This window comes from Lygodium microphyllum, chromosome 25 (assembly GCF_053477565.2).
Source record: "Lygodium microphyllum isolate KBCC chromosome 25, Lygodium_microphyllum_v1.1.10, whole genome shotgun sequence".
NCBI classification, from domain to species: Eukaryota; Viridiplantae; Streptophyta; class Polypodiopsida; order Schizaeales; family Lygodiaceae; genus Lygodium; species Lygodium microphyllum.
In genome coordinates this window covers 64,122,120-64,141,959 of record NC_141159.1, presented here as the reverse complement: position 1 = coordinate 64,141,959, position 19,840 = coordinate 64,122,120, and the positions used below count along the sequence as shown (strand labels likewise).

The 19,840-nt window shown below is 41.9% G+C and overlaps 1 protein-coding gene across 2 annotated transcripts in view; it reads right to left on the bottom strand.

Moving 5' to 3' along the window:
- Nucleotides 1-385: 385 nt before the first annotated feature.
- LOC148014305 (FAD synthetase 1, chloroplastic-like) overlaps nt 386-19,840 on the bottom strand; it is a 53,685-nt gene continuing 34,230 nt past the window's right edge. The window contains exon 4 of one of the 2 annotated variants that reach the window (XM_087666175.1): nt 386-1,109. In XM_087666175.1, the coding sequence (XP_087522301.1) occupies nt 571-1,109 (539 nt within the window). In that variant the 3' untranslated portion in view covers nt 386-570. The remainder of the gene's footprint in view (nt 1,110-19,840) is intronic. The other variant, XM_087666174.1, reaches the window with a different exon arrangement.

The following is a 19,840-nucleotide window of genomic DNA, read 5'->3' as shown; positions in this document are numbered from 1 at the left end:
TAAGCTTATTATACACCAACAAGCACTTCGACTAGCAAAGGAGATTAAAGAATCTCAATTATAATCCATCTGTTTGCAATTAAAACTAAAGAGATACTGCAAGGAGTGCGAGTTTTGAAGCCAACAATTACAAGTTATTACCACCCTCCCCGAGGAGAAGGAAAGTTGGTTTTAGCTACTTAGTTTCTCAAGGCTTAACTTGTCTACTAAGTTTCTCAACTCTTATGCAAGGATTGGAAAAAGTTACACTCAATAACTCATTGCTTTTCTAACTGGTAAATCATCCCCTTTAACTACTTAAGAGAAATTTCCTGCAAATACAGTTTACCAATACGCAAGCCCAATACATGTATGCATATGCATAAAGGTAGGCTCATCTGTGTGCCTACAAATCGTATCAAACTTCTCAATTTCATGGAGGCTCATCTGTGTGCCTACAAATTGTATCAAACTTCTCAATTTCATGGATGTATGCCTTAAGAATATTATTTCAGCAAAGAATATGAATTCACTTTGATGGAATTTTAGGGCTTATACCTTTTGCAACAAAGCAAAGTGTGCTTAAATCGATCAAGTTATACAATCAGAAAGTTTATGCTGAAAATCCACAGCAACGTACTTCTGTCCATTTACATTAAAGTCCGTACTTTGCAATCCTCTCAACAGCACACGGCCTTCCCCAATCTTTACCTCCCCTGACTCACCCCATTCCTTACTTGTCTCTTCCTTTTCAGTCGGTTGCAAGGATAGCCTTGCCTTATATAACCCTTGTCCAGGCAACTGATTCAATGTATTGGAGATTGGAACACACAGAGTACTGGAGACAACACTGCAACTGTCTAGGGCTAGAAGCACACGATGCTCTCGACCAAGGAGATTTGCAACACGCTCCATATCACCAATACTGAGTGCTCTTCTAACACGAGTGGAGGATACTTGCCCCTTTTCCCGGGTGCTCTGGTCTTCAAGCCCCCTGAATAGCTGACCTGATTTATCCACTTCGTCCATGACAGGGTCCATGATGAAGACTTCAAGATCAAACTTGCGACATAGCTGTACAAGATCAGATGCATCACCTGCAGCCTTATACCCGAACCTGTAATTTACACCTAGAAAAATAGTAGACTGACCAAAGTTAAAAGACTCCAGGTAGCATGCATCTACTGAGAATATAACAAATAGTGTTGACCAAAAAGCTTAAGCAAGCGCAACAAAGACATTTTAGGAAATGCATGCGGTTGCTGAAAAGAAAATAGATGTGTCATAAAGCGCTAAAAAATATAGTAACTGTTCACATACATAAAGTAGTTTCATCTTCTATACATTGGTCTCTTTTGACTGCTGTGGTTATTAGCAGAATTCCTCATTCCTTTGGGTGTCTTGGGTTTGTGCACAAAGAGCTCTGCAGCTCTAGCAAGCATGGCTCCATTCACAAAATCAGAATTTGGATAAGTAGTGGAATCTGGACTGTATCAGCTCAGACCTAGCAGCAAGGAGATCATCCTCTGAGATGGGTCTTTTATGGCATGCCCTCTATGGACACCTACCTTGCACCAAACCAGCCATGTTCCTTCAGTTTGAGGACCTACCAAAATTTGGGGTGCACAAGCACCTTGTCTCAGTTGCAAAAGGCAAGCAACACCAAGAGCCTTTTCTGAAAAAGGACTACCAGCAAAGTGTGAGCTATCAAACTTGCCTCCTAATTAACATATTTTGTAGAGTTCGGCTCATTAAAACAGCCACAAAAAGGCATTTTGGCCATTTTCATACAACACTTTAGACAGTTTTTATGGCACTCTAGACTTTCTGGCTCCAACATGTTCTCTAAAAGGGACTCAATTTGCACACCACTCTTTATCCCTTCCGCCCACAATCGCCACAATCATTATTCTACCCTCATCTACACTATCAGGAGGTGCCCTTGCTGCCAGGCTACCAGCCATCACCACCTGTTCATGAAGCTGTGCCCAGCCTTTCCACAGCCCTCCATCAGCTGATACCAGCCTGCACGTGGCTCCATCTGCATTCTGCTGCCAGCTCATCCTGATCATTTCAGCTGCTACTGCTTGGAAGTCTTCTAAGTCTGCTACAACCATCATAATCTGTCCAGCTGCTGCTCTTTGACTCCCTACTGCTCTAGTTTGCTGGTGTTCTCCACCTGCAATTCTGAGTTTTGCTGCTACTGCTGCTTTGCATCAGATTCTGCTTCATTGATCTCAGTTATTTAACACCTCTGTGTGTGAACAGGGGGCGATGGATGATGATGATGATGATGACACCACCAAGCATTCTGCTGCTACTGCTGCTCTACATCAGATTCTGCTTAATCGATGTTAGTTATTTAACACCTCCATGTGTGAACAAAGTTGTCTGGTGAGGAATAGCAAAATCTCCCACTGTCCGAAGACTTAAACATACCATTCTATTCAGCTTCTTTCTAAACGATGATTTATCTGGCCAGTGCAGCAACCTAGAAATAGCCAACACTTCAGCTCATAAGGAATTGGCATTTTGTCCAGACTCAGATGGGTGCAAACAAGTAAAAGACAACAGCTCTTGCCAAGAAGAGATCAAGTGTGATAACAAAACTGACATAGGACATTTTATTCTCTAAGTAGAATCTAAAACATACCGTTAAGAGGCATGAATATGTGTATTGCTATGACAAATCCCACCTTCTCAATAAAAGGTCTCGCAATATGCACTGCTCCAAACAAATGCCCTATAAAGGACCTAATCCAAAAGCCAGCGTGTGTTTCTTGACATCCAAAAGAGCAGCCCCACCCATAAGCTTTGGAGTAGTGAGATGGTCCCAAGACACCCATGTCTGACGTAAACAATTTCCTTGTTTCTTCCAGAGCATAAATCAAATTGATTGCACCAATTCATCCTAAGATTTATTAGTCCAAGGGAGTAATCCTGCCTTAGAATCCCGAGTCAATCAAATCTCTTTCCATACAGTTGATGAGAATTGATTTTTGAATATTAATATGTGATCTTTATGGTAGTGCAAACAAAGACCAAAAGCAGCCGCAGCTTTAGTTGCATTATTTTCCTCATCCCTTAGAAACATGAAAGAGTCATCAGCCAACGATTGACCGACAAACTTCGCACTACTAGGAAGGGTGAGATCCACAATGTCTATATCTGACACAATCTTATCCAGTAAACTCAACATGGGATAGCACGTATGACATCAGTATAGTGCAATCCCACCTTGACTGATAGTATGTATGACATTAGTCCTCAGACAGCCAAAACCCCCATAGCAACCATTAGTTCTTGTAAAAAAAGTCCAACCAACATAATCATCAGCTTGCTCTCTTTTTTTTTTCGTAGTGAGTTGTTATGTTATATTATATCAGCTCTCGCTCTCGCTCTCCCTCTCTCTCTTTCGGAGTTCCATCAGCCATAACTATTGTTCCTTACTCTCACACTTGAATATCGAACAATGGTATAAGAATACAAAGATACATGCAGCTGCTGTGACCTGTCTCCCCCTCTCTCACACTATAACACATCTCTCCAATAACTCCAACATGCACCAACTGTTCATCTAGGCTACCACTTGTGATGCAAATCATCATCACCTTCAATGTCACCTATTGTCACCCTCAGCCACCCCGATCTTCAACTCCGCATAGTTGCCAAGAGTCTCAGAAAGGGGGAAACGGGGAAACATAAACACATTTTAGAACCGCAAAACAGAATTTCAGCCTAAAGCCAAAGTGCAAATCGTGGAGACAAATTTCATATCTTTTTAGGAATATTTTTATATTAGACATATATGAAGGCATAATACATCTGTAACTTGAACCTCTATACCAAAAACACCTGAACTCAGTATATGTGTAAAATAAGAAGAGATTTAATGAGCATACATGACACTACCAAAGATTGTAAAATCACAATATATGCGGTTCAAAAACTTTCAATATCAGTACTCAAAATTGTTAGGTCAATGCTCAGCCTGCACACACATACACATTCACAATGAACTATGAACAACAAGAAAGAATAGGGTATTGGAATGCCACATCCACTGATGTGAGAATAGAATGAAAGGACAATCCCTAAGGTATTAAATACCACATTCAAAAACAGGTGTTTACACAAGGGAAAAAATGTGCTCGTGTATAAGGAACCATTCACACCAGAACAATATAGCAACACAATAAGTGTAACAAAGCCCCCCAACAGTGAGAGATGCAAGCGCATGCAGGGAATGGCAGATCAATCTCCAAATGGTAAATAACCCCTAGTGACATGGGACGGGTTTTGGGAATAGGAACGTGGATGGGGACTAGAATTGACATTCCTTGTCACCATCAGAGGAGGCTCTAACAAGGGGACGAGATTGGAACGGTTTGAGAATAGGCTGGAACTGGGATTGCAAACTAGAAAATGGCCATTCCAAGTCACTATGTAATAACCCTAAAGCCTTGCGGAAGGCTTCAAAGGTTTCTCTCGAAAGAGCTAAATCTACCAAGTTATCCAAAATGTAGGGACATAAACCAAGTCACTCTCCCCTGCATGGAACCTCTCTCTGACATAATGATAATACACCTCAATGTGCTTAGTGCAAGCATGAAACATTGGGTTCCTCACAATTGATATGGCACTCTAAATGTCAGTATAGATAAAAGTGGATAGCCATTGTCCCACACTGAGATCAACCTAAAGGCATATGAGCCATATGCAATCCAATGTAGCTGTAAATGCTGCCCTATATGCAACTTCATAGCTAGACGTGGTCACTGTAGACCAGTTGCTTAGCCAAGAGATGCATGAATCACCAAGCATGAAACAATTATCACTAGTTCAAACAACCAATCAATATCACTATCTGAGAATGCATGCACGCAAAGAGAAGTGCCTCTGGGATAGAAGAGGCCCAACAACTGAGTGTCTTTAAGATAACAAAAGAAAAGTTTTACTACTTGCCCATGCTTAGTGCCAAGGATGTGCATGAAGCATGCCAACTGAGAAACCCCTACTAAATATCCAGTCGTATATTACACAAGTACAATAAGCATCCCACAACCTATTGATAGGGAGAAGCATCAAATGGATCTCTTGCATCCCCAAATATAAACATGTGGCCTGTCTCAACCAGTGTAGAGATAAGCTTGCGATCACATGTTTGAAAATGCCCAAGGAGCTACCTAATGTATGTAGATTATCACAAAACAATGCTCTCCTCAATTGCAGTGAATTGAATACCAAGACAATAGTGCAAATGGCCAAGATCTATAATATCAAATGCATGCTACAATTCAGCCCTCAAGGCTGTAGTATGCATCTCATGGTTTCCAATTAATAGTATATAATCCACAGAAGAATGTGAATCAAGAGATCATCCCCATTCTTGCAAACATATAGCATGCTATCAATGTATGAATTATTGAAACAAGAGCAATCAAGTGTGCATGTATTTTCATGAAGTGAGGGCAAACGTCTTATCCTAGACAATCTCGTGCTATTTGGCATACCCTTTGGTAATAAGGCGTGCTCAATGCTACCATCACATCTGCGTTTTAATTTATAAACCCACTTTGTGCCTATAGCACACTTGCCAGGAGGCAAGTCACATAGCTCTCATGTGCTATTTTTATATATAGAATCCAACTCTAATTGCATTGACATCATTCAATGCTCACTCTAAGAAGTATCATCTAAAGATATGGGCTCTTCATTATACGCAATAGCAACAAGAGCCTATGCGACAAAATGACCATAAGCATTTTGTTACCCTCATTCTTTGCATTTGAGAGTCAAAAGAAGAGGCCAATTTGGCTTTATCCTTAATTTGAGTTTGCTGTCATGGTTTTTGTTAGAGATTTAGTCATCCCCTGGTCTAGCATTGTCAAGCTACACTTGGTACAATTAGTTCTCTCGGGCACAGTTACGCATTTCTTGTCAGTTTTGGGCATTTTCAGCCACCAACAAGGGCGGGCACCTTTTACCAAGCAGGTTGAACAGTTTTGGGACAGGCAGCACTGCCACATGGCAGTTCCACAGCAAATTGCTATTTTGTTTATGGGTAGTCTGCCAGTTTTGGCTGGCTGCCCTGATCATTTTATGGCTATTTTTCATGCTATTTGTAGCCAGCAGTCAGCCTGCCCACTTTTCTTGTTTTTCAAGTGGTGGTGAGAGAGATTGGATCGAGGAGATACTTCAACAACCTGTTTGTATCTTTGCCACCTCCATTTCAGCATTCATTGACTGCAGATTTCTGCTCACCCGTTGAGCCAGCCCCAATGGATATTCCAGAGACTTTGGCAAAGACAAAGTTGTGAGGGGAGTATCAGCCACCTCCTCATGGGGACCATGATACACTCCTTGATTCAGGGATTGAGGGAGTCTCTAAGGAGTGGCATCCACAGGATGGCTTGTAGCATTCTTCAAGGAACCTGGAACATTCCATCGAGCTTGTTTGCACTAACTATTGTTTGATGACTCGTGCCATGCAAGATAGGGAGCTCAGCTCCATGAACGAGGCTTTACAATCACATCATTGGAAGAAGGCTATGTAGCAAGAGTTGAATGCAATTGAGTGGAATGGCACTTAGGATCTTGTGGCTTGGCCCATTCATAAGAAGGTGACTAAAGCCAAATGGGTCTTTAAGACCAAGTACCATAGTGATAGTACTCTAGATAAGCACAAGGCACAACTCATTGCAAAGGGCTTTGCATAGTGGCTAGGGGTGGATTTCCATGACACCTTTATACGTACAACTCGAATGGCTACCATAAGGGCCGTTCTTGCCTTAGCCAACCATAAAAGATGGCCAGTTTAGTAGCTTGATGGGAAGCCTTCCTTCCTTTACAGAGATTTAAACGAGGAGATCTATATTGAGCAACCTCCTAGTTTTCTTCATCCAATGGACAGATGTACAGGTTGAAGAAGGCCATTTATGGCCTCAAATAAGCTCCACGTGCTTGGAATGAGAAGATCGACTCGTTCCTCGAGGGGAAGTTAGGATATCAGCATTCCACTTCCAATTCCCAATTGTATGTCCACACCTCACCTAGACGGCATGCGTTGCTCGTGCTTTATGTGGATGATCTCGGGTGACCATTCCCAAAAAGGTCAAGCAGACAAAGGAGGCACTATACGACATATTTGAGATGACAGATATGGACCTTCTCCATTTTGTTTTAGGTCATGAGATTTAGTAAACTCCGAGGGGGGTTTCAATCTCCCTATAGCGGTCTGTGCAAAAGCTTTTGACTATGTTTGAGATGGAGGGCTGCAAGGCTATTTCCACTCCTATAGATCCCAACTAGAAGGCTTGAGGATATTTTGCAATTTCTAAGGGGAAACCCCGATCTTGGTATTCATTGTTGGGAATAAAGAGCCATCGTGCCTTTTATACGTGCACGGGTGTGAACAAACCCTTAGCACATTTGTACTTTTATATATATCTATCCAAAAACCTAAAGAGGTACACTCATCATTGTACCGAATACCCATTGTGTCGTGCTCACTCTCCTTTCTACTGCTCTCTACTCTTTGTTGTGAGAAAGCATTGCGTGTCTCGATCCTCGCGCTCTCTGTCATAACAAACTCGTATCAGAGCAAGAAGTGTCGCAGGCGAGGAGGAAGTTGCAGGTGTCACAAGCGAGCAGGAAGTGTCACAGGCTAGGAGTTGCAGGTGTCGCAGGCGAGGAGGAGTTGCAGGTGTCGCAGGGCATGCTACAGGTCGACAGGTGGGTCAGGTAACTGACGCGGTGCCAGGTGGACGGGTCAGGCAGCTGACGCACAGTGACGGACGGGCTTCAGCGGGTGCTCCGACGGGAAGGCCGTGACTTGTCCGACAGGTCAGACATAAGGGCGCGACCAGGCGGGTCGTCGTCAACGTTTTTTTTTTCTTTTTTTGAAATCTAAAAGAAAAGAAAAAAGGAGGTTTCCTTTCGTTTCCCTACCGGACATTCGCGTGTATAAGCACAGAATACAAATCTGTACACATTTGCTTCTGAAAATTTGGGGCTTTTCTCGAGAGTGGTTCTCTGACTATACAGGGGGTCGACATGGTGTTGTCCATCTTGGGGACAACTATGCATGTGACATTGCAGGTATTGACAATGTGCAGTTGCAGTTTCAGCATGGCTCTGTCTTCACACTTTAGGATGTACGGCATGTACCTCAGCTCAAGAAGAGCATGATTAGCACAGGGCAGCTAGATGACGATGGATTTCATACGACCTTTGGTGATGGGAAATGGAAGATTTATAAGGGATCTAGAGTGATTGCCAAAGGTTGTAAAAGTGATACCTTGTATCCTCTCCATATATCTAGTGTGAGTGATCATGTTGTTGCTGTGATCGAGCAGCCAAGTGTTTCTTTGTGGCTTGGCCGGTTGGGACACATAAGTCAAACTGGAATAAAAGTGCTCTCTCGTTTGGGTTACTTGCCTTGTCTTTGTTATGTTGATTTTGAGCATTGTGATCATTGTGTTTATGGTAAACATGCCTAGATGTCTCATAAGAAGTCTCTTTCGCTGAAATCTTCTTCTCTAGAGTTAGTACATTCCCATGCATGTCAAATGCCAGGGTTATGTTTAGGGGGAAAGAAATATTTTGCCACCTTTGTCAATGATGCTACACGGAAGGTATGGATTTATCCTATTCATAGCAAGGATGAAGTGCTTAACAAGCTTTAAAAATTATTGGCATTGGTTGAAAATCAAACTGATAAGACACTTAAGTATCTTTGCTCTGACAATGGTGGGGAATATGTGTCCAAGGCCTTTCAGGCATTTTATGACAACAAAGGGATAAAAAGGGAGTTCATTGCCCCTCATAATCCACCCCAAAATGGAGTTGCAAAGCATATGAATCGGACCGTACAAGATAAGGTCCGTACAATGCTGTCTCATGCTGCATGACCCCATGGTTTTTGGGCAAAGATTGTTATGACAACTGTACACTTGATTAATCAGTCACCAAACAGGTCTTTGGGAGGGGAGTTTCCCAAGAAGCGTGGTCGGGAATGCCACCTTTATATGCACACTTGAAAGTATTTGGCTGCAAAGCATTTGTGCACATTCGTAAAGAAAAACGCAACAAACTTGAGCCAAAGTCCTATAAATGCATTTTCCTAGGATATGGTGATGAGGGTAAAATGGAGTATAGATTATGGGATCCCGAGAAAAGGAAAGTAGTACGCAACAATGATATTATCTTCTGGGAAGATCATATGTCTAAACAGCCCGAAAAGACTGAGGAGGTCCATAGGGTTGTATTCCAAGAAGAAATTCCTTTTGGACAGCAAAATATGCCCGCTATACAGCAACAAATACCTGCTGTAAATGAACCTACACATGTAGAAAATTATGCTGAAAATGATCGGCCAGCTATTGCCGATAATTATGAGCCACTAGATGTGCAGGAACAACCAGGACAACAAGCTATTAATGCTGATTTGCAGGCTGAAATGCCAAGACAGCAAGCTGATAATGCTCAACAACCAGCAAACAATGATCATTGGGTTAGGAGATCATCTAGGGCTACTAGACAACCTGATAGATTTGTTCCTGGTGCAAACAATGTGGCTGATTATGTCATGCTGACAGGCTGTGCTAAACCGTTTTGCTTCAAGGAAGCAATGGGGAGACAGGACAGCAAGAAATGGTATAAAGCCATGTTGTCAAAGATGGAATCTCTTGAGAAAAATGGCACTTGGGACTTGGTGCAGTTGCCTAAAGGGCAGAAAACCCTTCCATGCAAATGGGTTTACAAGATGAAGGTCACTTCTGGTTCCTCGCTAAAGTACAAAGCGAGATTGGTTGCAAAGGGATACAAGCAGAAACATGGAGTTAACTTCGATAAGATATTCTCTCCTCTAGTCAAGATGACTACATTGAGAACCATTTTGGACTTGGTTGTAGCTGAAAATATGGAGCTCATACAGATGGATGTAGAGACTGCATTTTTACATGGTGATCTACATGAAGACATATATATGCAGTAGTCTGAAGGGCTTGTGGCGAAAGGGAAAGAGAAGATGGTATGTAAACTCAAAAGGAGTTTATATGGGCTAGAACAAGCACCAAGAGAATGGTATCATAAGTTTGATACATTTATGCAATCTCAAGGTTTTCATAGAAGTCAAGTGGATCACTGCTTGTACACCAAGAAGGCCGCAGATGGCAACTTGATTATCTTGGTTCTATACGTTGATGACATGTTGATTGCTGGCAGGGATACTTATGCCTTGGACTCACTAAAGCAAAGTCTTCATGGCAGCTTTGACATGAAGGATCTTGGTGATGCAAATCACATTCTTGGCATGCAAATACTCAAAGATAGATCAAAAGGATTACTCTATCTATCTCAGCAAGAGTATATCTCCAAGGTTTTGCAATGTTTCAATATGGAGGGGGAGAAACAATTGGGGTTCCATTGCCTCCATATGTGAAACTCAGTGCAGAGGACAACCCTACATTTGATGATGAGAAGACTGAAATAGCCAAGATACCATATGCTTCACCTATTGGCAGCTTGATGTATGCTATGGTTGTTACACGTCTTGACATTGCCTTTGCAGTGGAAGTGGTTAGTAGATACATGGCAAACCCTGGTAAAAAGCATTGGGAAGCAGTGAAAGGTATTATGAGATACCTCAAAGGCACAAAGGATTTGTGCATATGTTTTGGAAAGCAAAAGGCATCTATCGTTGGCTTTACGGATACTGACTATGCTGGTCATACGGATTGCAGAAAGTCCACTTCTAGGTATGTGTTTACCTTTACAGGAGGAGCAATCTCTTGGATCTCCAAGCTACAAAAGTGTATTGCATTGTCTACTACAGAGGCAAAGTATGTGGCTACCACTGAGGCATGCAAGGAGACTATGGCTTTGGTGGAGAGCTTGGAATTACAGAGTTACCTATTCTCCATTGTGATAGTCAGAGTACTATCATGCTAGCACGGAATCCCGTCTTCATGCAAAGACAAAGCACATACAGGTGAAGTACCACTTCATTAGAGATGTACTTGACAGCAAGAGCATTGAGCTTGTCAAAGTGCATACAAATGATAATCCTGCAAACCTTCTCACGAAGAGTCTTTCAACAGAGCGGTTTGCTCATTGCCGACAGATGATGGAGGTTGGATAGATATATGTATTTCAGCTTTGTACATATCTAGACTTAGCTGATGATTCTTTTCTCCTCTTAAGGCACATTGCCTTCAGATGGAAGGTTGTTGGGAATAAAGGGCCCTCGTGCCTTTTATATGTGCTTGGGTGTGAACATACCCTTAGTACACTTGTACTTTCATATATATATATATATATATATCTATCTAAATACCTAAAGAGGTACACTCATGAGTCATCATTGTACCCACAAGTCGTGCTCACTCTACTCTCTACTCTGCACTCTCTCTCTCTCTCTCTCTCTCTCTCTCTCTCTCTCTCTCTGTGTGTTTGTTGCTAGCAAGCACTGCGTGTCTCGATCCTAGCGCCACTGAGCTCAACAAATCTAAAATAGCAGTGAGAGCAAAAGGCACACATAGAGTGGTCATCTTCACAACAGGTGAAAAGACCTCTTGAAAGTCAATGCCTTTCTTTTATGCATACCCTTTGGCAACCAGCCTTGCTTTGCACTTGGGTTTCCCATCAACTGTCTTTACTTTGTTCACCCATTTGTTTAGAAGTGGCTTCCTTCCCTTGGGGAATGACACAAGATCCCAAGTATCATTTGCATATAGAGATTTAATCTCTTCCTGCATAACTAGCTCCCACTTACTACTAAATTCACATGACTTGGCCTCTTTGTATGTAAGAGGCTCACTCTCATCTGTAAGCATCACATAATGCAAGGAGGGGTCAAACCTATGTGGTTGTCTTCTTACGCATGAGACCTACGTACCCAATGATCAACATTTTTAGGAATTGAGTCTACATCTGGAGATATATTATTTTCAGCATTTATTGGCTACTGTAAGCCATTTTCAGCATGTTGTTCATGCTGTACAGCACCTTCATTTCCATTACCAGCACCTGCATTTTCATAATCAGCAAGTCTATCTTGCTATCCGTGACCTCCTTGTGCTATTTGCTGTCCATCATCATCTGGCTCAAAAATAACCAGCTGATCATCAATTTCAGCCTGTGGTACAACACCATGAGGCTCCTTTTCTTAAGTAATAGGTGGCTGTAAACTCTGAAATTTCACCTTTTTCATATCTTCATTAGAGGCTAAACTACCTTTCAGCAATTTTGCCTCATTAAACACAACATTACGGCTGCAAATAATTTTCTTGGACTGAGGTAACCACACTCTATAGCCAAATTCACCCTCATCACCATAGCCCACGAAAATACCTTTGGTGGATTTTGGGTCAAGTTTGTTCCTCAGCGCATCCCTAACATGCACAAAAGCATCACAGCCAAATATGCATAAATGGTCATATGAGGCCGATTTGCAAGACCAAACCTCCTCAGGGATGCCATTATTTAAGGACATGTTTGGAGAGCAGTTGCAAATGTAAACCGCGGTTTTGAGTGCCTCTCCCCAAAATTCATGAGGAAGATTAGCATGGACAGCATACACCGCACTCTTTCACATAAAGTCCTATTATATCTTTCAACCATCCCATTTGAAGAAGGGTTGTAATGGGCTATAAGCTCCCTCTTAATACCATGCAAGTCACAAAATTACTTGAATTCAGTCGATGTGAACTCATTCCCATTATCAGTTCTCAAGCATATCAGCTTTCTACATGTCTGAGTGGTCACAAATGCATGAAAAGTTTTAAAAACGGCAAACACTTCACTTTCCTTTTTCAGCAAGTATACCCAAATCTTCTTGGACCAGTCATCAATAAAGGAGATCAAATATGCAGCACCACCCAATGATTTCACAAGCATACTACATACATCAGAATGCACTAAGTCCAAGACATTGGACTTACGAGAGACACCAAAGTAAAAGGAATTTTTTATTTGCTTTCCAAACTAACACTCGTTACAAAAGTCAAGTTTAGAGCCTTTTCCATCAACCCTCTTCAGAGAGGTAAGGACATCAAGTCCTTTTCGGTTCATATGGCCTAATCTCTTATGCCATAACTCCAAGTGGCTGCAAATTTCAGCAATTGCAAGAACTTGCCATTCAAGGCTTTACAGTGCAAACAATACAAAGTACCCTTCTTGGTTCCTTTTGCAATCAGCATCGAACCCTTTTTCACTTTCCACAAACCACCACCAAACAGTGTGAAGTAGCCATACAAGTCAAGCTAACCAACAGATAGTAAACTCTTTTTTATGCCAAGCACATATCTGATATCTTTCAACACAATCTCTTGACCATTGTCTAAAGACAAGTGTACAGTGCCAATCCCATCAATGCTGCAAGCATGGTTATTTCCAAGATACACCTTTCCAGAACTGCATGCATTGAAGATAGCAAAACACTCCAACCAAGGAGTTACATGGAAAGAGACACCAGAGTCTACAATCCAAGTTTGAGTGACACCATCATCCATTGACAAAAGTGCATCAATCACATCAGCCTTGGTAATCTGCATATCCTGCATGTGACATACAAGGGCATCATAATCAACTACACATAATACATCAACCTCTGTATCTGAAAACTCCTCTATGACCACACTAGAGGCCTCGTTGGCCTTTTCTTTGCCTTTGGTTGCCTCAGATGCATCTGTCTTATCTTCCTTCTTCTTTCTATCTCCTGCATTCTTCTTTCTCTCTTGTTCCTTCTTGTAATACCTGCAATCAGGTTTCTTGTAGCCCTTTCGACCACAGTAATAGCAAGTAATATCACTCTTTTCCTTTCCCTTGCTCTTGCTCCTGTTTCTCTGTCCTGCATTTGCATTTTTCTTTCCAGCTCTCCCTCTTACATTATAAGCTGAGTTGCTATCTTCTCCACTAGGCATACGTCTAATTTCTTCATTCAAGATAGAACCCCTCACCCCATCATATGAGAGATTGTAGTTATTGCTGAGTGAAACCACCAAGGTCTCCCAAGAGTCAAGCAGTGTCATGATCAAAAAGATCGCCCTCAACTTATCATCAAAGTCCAAATTTGCATCTTTGAGCTGATTTACAATACCTGTAAATGCACTCAAGTGCTCAGTTGCAGGCTATGACTCATCCAATCACATATTCACCAACTTGCACATTAAATGCACTTGATTAACAGGTGTGGTGATCTCATAGGTAGTTTTCAGCTTCTCCCATTTTGCATAACCTGTATCTAAACCCTTAATGTCTGTCAAGATGTCATCGGTGACACCCATCTTTATGTAAGCCATGGCCTTTTTATTTGCTCTGGCCCAATCTGCATCAGACATTAGTGCGGGTTTTATCTTCCAGCAAAGCATCCTCACAATCCTTTAGAAACAAAATGCCTTGCATACGGTCTTTCCAAAGGTCAAAGCCATGGCCATCAAACCGTTTGATCTCCATCAAACTCTTGACGTCTGAACTGGAAGAAGTTGCAGCCATTTTATCACAAACACAAGAGTAAATGCACTAAACTGCAGAAGCACAAGCTGAACCAGCAAAATACATTGTTTTTCTTTCTCAACCAAGAATAAGTCTCTGTTGTTTGTACATGAACCACCCACCACACGGGCAAAAATGCAGAAATTTATCAAATTCTATGCAAATCCCCAAAATTTCAAGTCCAAAATTGCATAAATGTCAGCCAATCTGACCCAGCTAAGCAAAACTTTGCCAATACATGAAAAGCCCCAAATTTCTAGGATCCAATGTCAAGAAATTTTGCTCAAAGGAGTAAAATTCTGACTAATTTGACAAAATCCCCAAATTAATTGAGGTCACAACACGCAATGTCTGCAATTCCTAACTTCAAAATCACTGACGTGCATAAGCAGAGTCAATTCTGGGAAAAGCCCCAAATTTCTGGCTCAATTTTGCACAGAATTGGCAACTGTGCTTTCACACGTCAACCCCCACCAAGAGTAAGTGATGGCTGAAAAGATTAAGGGGAAGATTTGATTTCTAACAAAGAAAAAAAAAAAGCTTTACGTGACCTGACGTGGGTCCGTTGACCCATCAGGCGTCACGTCGCCTACACCTGACTGCCCACCTGCGCTCGGACAGACATCGCCTGTTTTACCCGGCTTTCCTAGTCACGTCACAACTACTAGTTGACGCAAATCTAGCAGTCGTCGCCTTCTGCAGCCCAGTCACGCCACACGCTTGCTTCTGTCTGCCCGGTTCGTCATCACGCCACCAATCGCCTGAACTATTCCTTGCAGATGCCCCACACACAAGTCGCCAAGAACTCCAGCTGTCTACTGGTCGTCAGCACTGTCAGCTGATCCCGTCAGATCTCGAGAAGCACACAGAACCTGACGCTCTGATACTAGTTGTTGGGGTTATCAACTAAGGGTGACAGAAGTTCGAGAAGTGAGCGTGAGAGTGTGATGGCTGAAGAGAGAGAGTTAGAGAGCAGAGTTAAGTACGATTCAACTAGAGTGTACCAACAAATGTATTGGTACACAAAGAGTAAAATGTATTTATACTTAGGGCACGTAAGGGTGCATTCACATGTACAATGTGTGTGTACTATACATGAGGGGTTAAACCGGGCCTTTATCCCAACACCCCCACCCCCCCCTTCTTGATTTGCCTTAGCTAAAGACTATGAAACATCCACTAATGCCGACTTGAAGACGAATTTGATGATGAACCAATCTCCTCCACTAGAGGTGAAACCTCAACAAGCAAAGGCTCCAAAGACACTAGCTCAGTGCCCAATGGTCACCCAAATCTCCAAGAATGGGATGCTCCTCACCCCCCTCTACAGCTGGAAACTCAAGGAACACATCTCAACTCGTGTAGACATCCCATTGTATCCCTGTGACTTAAGAGCTACATCCCATGAATACCTGTCTCTTGAAAGCCGTCTCAAACTTATCTCGTTGTTTCTTCAGGATGTGAACATAAGCATCACACACGAACACCCTAAAATAAGACACATTCCGTTTTAGACCATAATAAGCCTCAAAAGATGCCATACCATCCATGGCCAAGATACATGACTAATTTAGGATATGGACAATGGTAGCCACTACTTCAACCCAGAGACACTAAAGTGTCTACTAATGCTCCATCGTTATCCACACCATCTCGATCATGCTCCGGTTCTTCCACTCCAATGTGCTATTCTCCTAAGGCGTGTTTGTGTTGACAAACTTCTGATGCATGCCACAATCCACACAGAATTCCGGAAACTCATTGGAGATAACCTCTCCACGTTTGTCAAATTGCAAGGTCTATAGTTTCCGACCAAACCGGTTCTCCTCAAAGATGAACCAATCCTTGAAATGCAAGAATGCTTTTGATTTGAGAGCCAAAAAGTATGCCCATGTCATCCTGCTAAAATCCTCAACAATTAGCATAAAACACAAACTCCCCTTAAGAGACTCCATCCTCATCAATCCATGGAAGTCTATTGAAACAAGCTCAAAGGGCTCCTTCACTCTCCATGAAGCCTTGTTGGGAATCGCATCTCTATGTTGCTTGGCTCAAATTCAAGACACACATGGTAGATAGCTCACCTCCACATTCAGCAATCCACGAATAAATCAACCACAACTAGCCTTCTGAAGATATTCATAGTTGAGGTAGCCAAATGGAGCATGCCACAACTTGATTTATGTCTGAGAAGAGAGAAGAAGAGAAGTAAAGGCCAAAGAACTTGTAGACTCCATTCTCCTCATATCTTGTACAAAGAACTTATTGGATCGTACCATCAAGAACTCGAAAGGAGTCCTTATAAAACTCGACCATGAGCTCAAGTGCACAAATCTTGCTCACTAAAAGTAAATGATAGCCCAAGCTTGACACACAGAGAACCTCCAATGTGTAGGCACCGCCATGCCCATCCGAAATTAGTTGCAAATTACCCTTGTCTTTCATAGGAACTAACAACTATATCAGAATTTGCCCATACGAAGGTCACATATAAGCAATGCCATCACAGGAAGGAGTCATGTGACGAGAAGCACCACTATCCACGATCCACTCACAAGATTGTGGGGCCATCATCGTTGCATAGAAGCCGCTGATATAGAATCCTCAATCACCTCCAAATAAAGAAAAGTTGCTGATAAAGAAGCAGTCACTACTCCTGAGTCCTCCATAAATGTCTCTTGCTTGTTGTCCTTCTTGTTCTTATCAAGGCAATCCTTCTTCCAATGACTTGTCTTACCACCGATGTAGTAAGTAGACTCTTCTTCTATCTTGGGTTTCTCCTCCTCCTTCTTCTTGTCCTTCCCCATCTTTTGGAAAGCTTGATATGTCAAAGCCCTTGTCTTTGGGGCGTTCTAACCTTGCAGCAAGTAGACTCTTCTTCTATCTTGGGTTTCTCCTCCTCCTCCTCCTTGTTGTCCTTCCCCATCTTTTGGAAACCTTGGACTGTCATAGCCCTTGTCTTTGGAGCGTTCTAACCTTTGAGCTGCTCCTCCTAACCCAAGACCATCGAAACCAACTCCTCCCACTTGAGGGTCTCTATCCACCTTAATGCAATCAAGGCAACTCCTACCACTTGAGGGTCTCTATCCGCCTTAATCCAATCAAGGCAAAGTAGAAAGCACTAACTCAAGACACTAACAATGACAAGAGAGTTATCGCCATGTCTTCAAAAGTGATCATCCTCATGACATTTTGTACTTGCATTTGCAATTGCCACAGTTTGTTGACATCCTTCCACATGGAAACAAACTTGTTCATTTTCAACTTCTATATCTACACCTCTAGAGACACCTCCTTCACTGCGGTCATCTAATCATAAAGTTGAGATCCAATGCCAACCATATCTCTCGAGCATTAGTTAGATGCTCAATGTAGGCTATCACGACCAGTGTGGATGAGATAAATAGGAAAGAACAAATGCAAGCATTCAATTTATCCCTATTTGTCTGTACCTTTACCAACCCCACATTCTCCAAACAATAAACTTTGGAAAGAACTTGGGCTGATAATGGATGGTCATGTCAAAGTGCAACGAATGCGGAAGCATATGATCAGATTGAAATAAAATGAACGTAGAGAGAAGAGGGAGAGAGAAAAGAGACAATAGAATGCAAAAATCTATAGCGAATGAACACTCAAATGAAGAAGGTAGATATGTACAACGGGTTGTGCAGTGTATCTCTACTAGACGATCGCTCTCCCACCTGAAAAAACCAAGTGAATGTTTTCATAGGCTGGCAAGCTAATAAATAGGCATAAAAAATCATAAAAATGATCAGGTCGGCTAGTTTAAACTAGCCAACTACTGCAAATAATGAGTAGCAGCAATAAATTATGAATCAAAAATACTACATTGTACTGCCCATGCCACATGGCATCTACATAGCTTGCAAGGCCAGCCTAACCACCCAACAATGCTGGAAATCACAAAATGGCTGCAAAAAACTGTTCGACCTATATCTAGGAAATGCATAACTATGACTGAGAGTGCTAACTATATAACCATAAATTGCCAATGCCTATCCAAGGGACGAATAAATCTCGGATACCTCCTCTCAAATCATGGGCAGGGCATGAGGCTCAAGGATCTAGAGTGCTATCGAAGAAGGGCCTGAGAAAGGACCTTCGTAAACAAATCTACCAAGTTATCCTCTGTCTTGCAATACACCACATCAATGGTCTCATCCAAGATCTTATCCCAAATGAAATGGTATTGTATCTCAATGTGCTTTGACATAGCATAAAATACGGGATTCCGTGCCAAAGCAATGCAACCATCATTCTCACAATGCAATGTAGTAGGACCTATCTAAGAATAGCCAAGCTCTCCTAACAACCTTTGAAGCCACACAGCCAAATGAGGTAGAAGACACCGCTTTATACTCTGCCTCTATAGATGATAAGGCAATTGTGTGCTGCTTCTTACTACTCCAAGAGATAGCAATTATATCCAATGTGAAGCAATTGTGAGAAATCAAAATCGGTTATGAAGGAGAGAGAAACGAGACAATGACAATGAGTTAGGTCAAGGTTGACCTAACCAACCCTCCACCAACTAACTAGAGTTGAGCTAACTTACTCTAATCCCTATTGTCAATACTTTTAAATGTGACAACACTATGTACACACACACTAAAGTGACACTAAAGTATCCACACCACATAAATTACATGGGCACTGCCCAAAATTGACAAATCCTAACACCCCCTTGCAATCCCAATGTGATGAACTACAAGGATGATCAATCACCAAAGGGTAATAAGTTTAAAGACTTTCGAAAAGCCTCAAACTTCTCACATGGTAGTGCCTTGGTGAAAATGTCTGCAACATTTTCCTAGGTGGGTACATACATCAAGTTGATCTCTCTTGCATGGCATCTCTCTCTGACATAATGGTAATGCATCTCAATGTGTTTCGTGCAAGCAAAAAACACAAGATTTCATACCACAACAATATCACTTTGACTGTCAAAAAGAATAGGTGTAGAACCCTCCAATGGTAAAAGTAGATCAACCAACAACGTACCATACACATTCCCCCATTGTCATGAAGGCTACCCTACATTCAGCCTCACAAGATGAGGTAGCCACTGTATACTATTTCTTGATTAACCAATTAATGCATGAGTGGGCCAAAAAGAAACAATGTCCACCAGTAGATTGCCATCAAGAGTACCTTGCAAATATTTGAAGATCCGCTTAACAGATTACCAATGTACGGTCCGTGAGCTCTGCATATATCTCCTCACCTAAGATACTACATACTAAATGTCACAGTGCATGTTGCAAAGGTAAATAAAACCACCAATAGCTTGCCTGTAAATTGCAACATCAGACATCTCTTCACCATCATGCATAGATAGCCT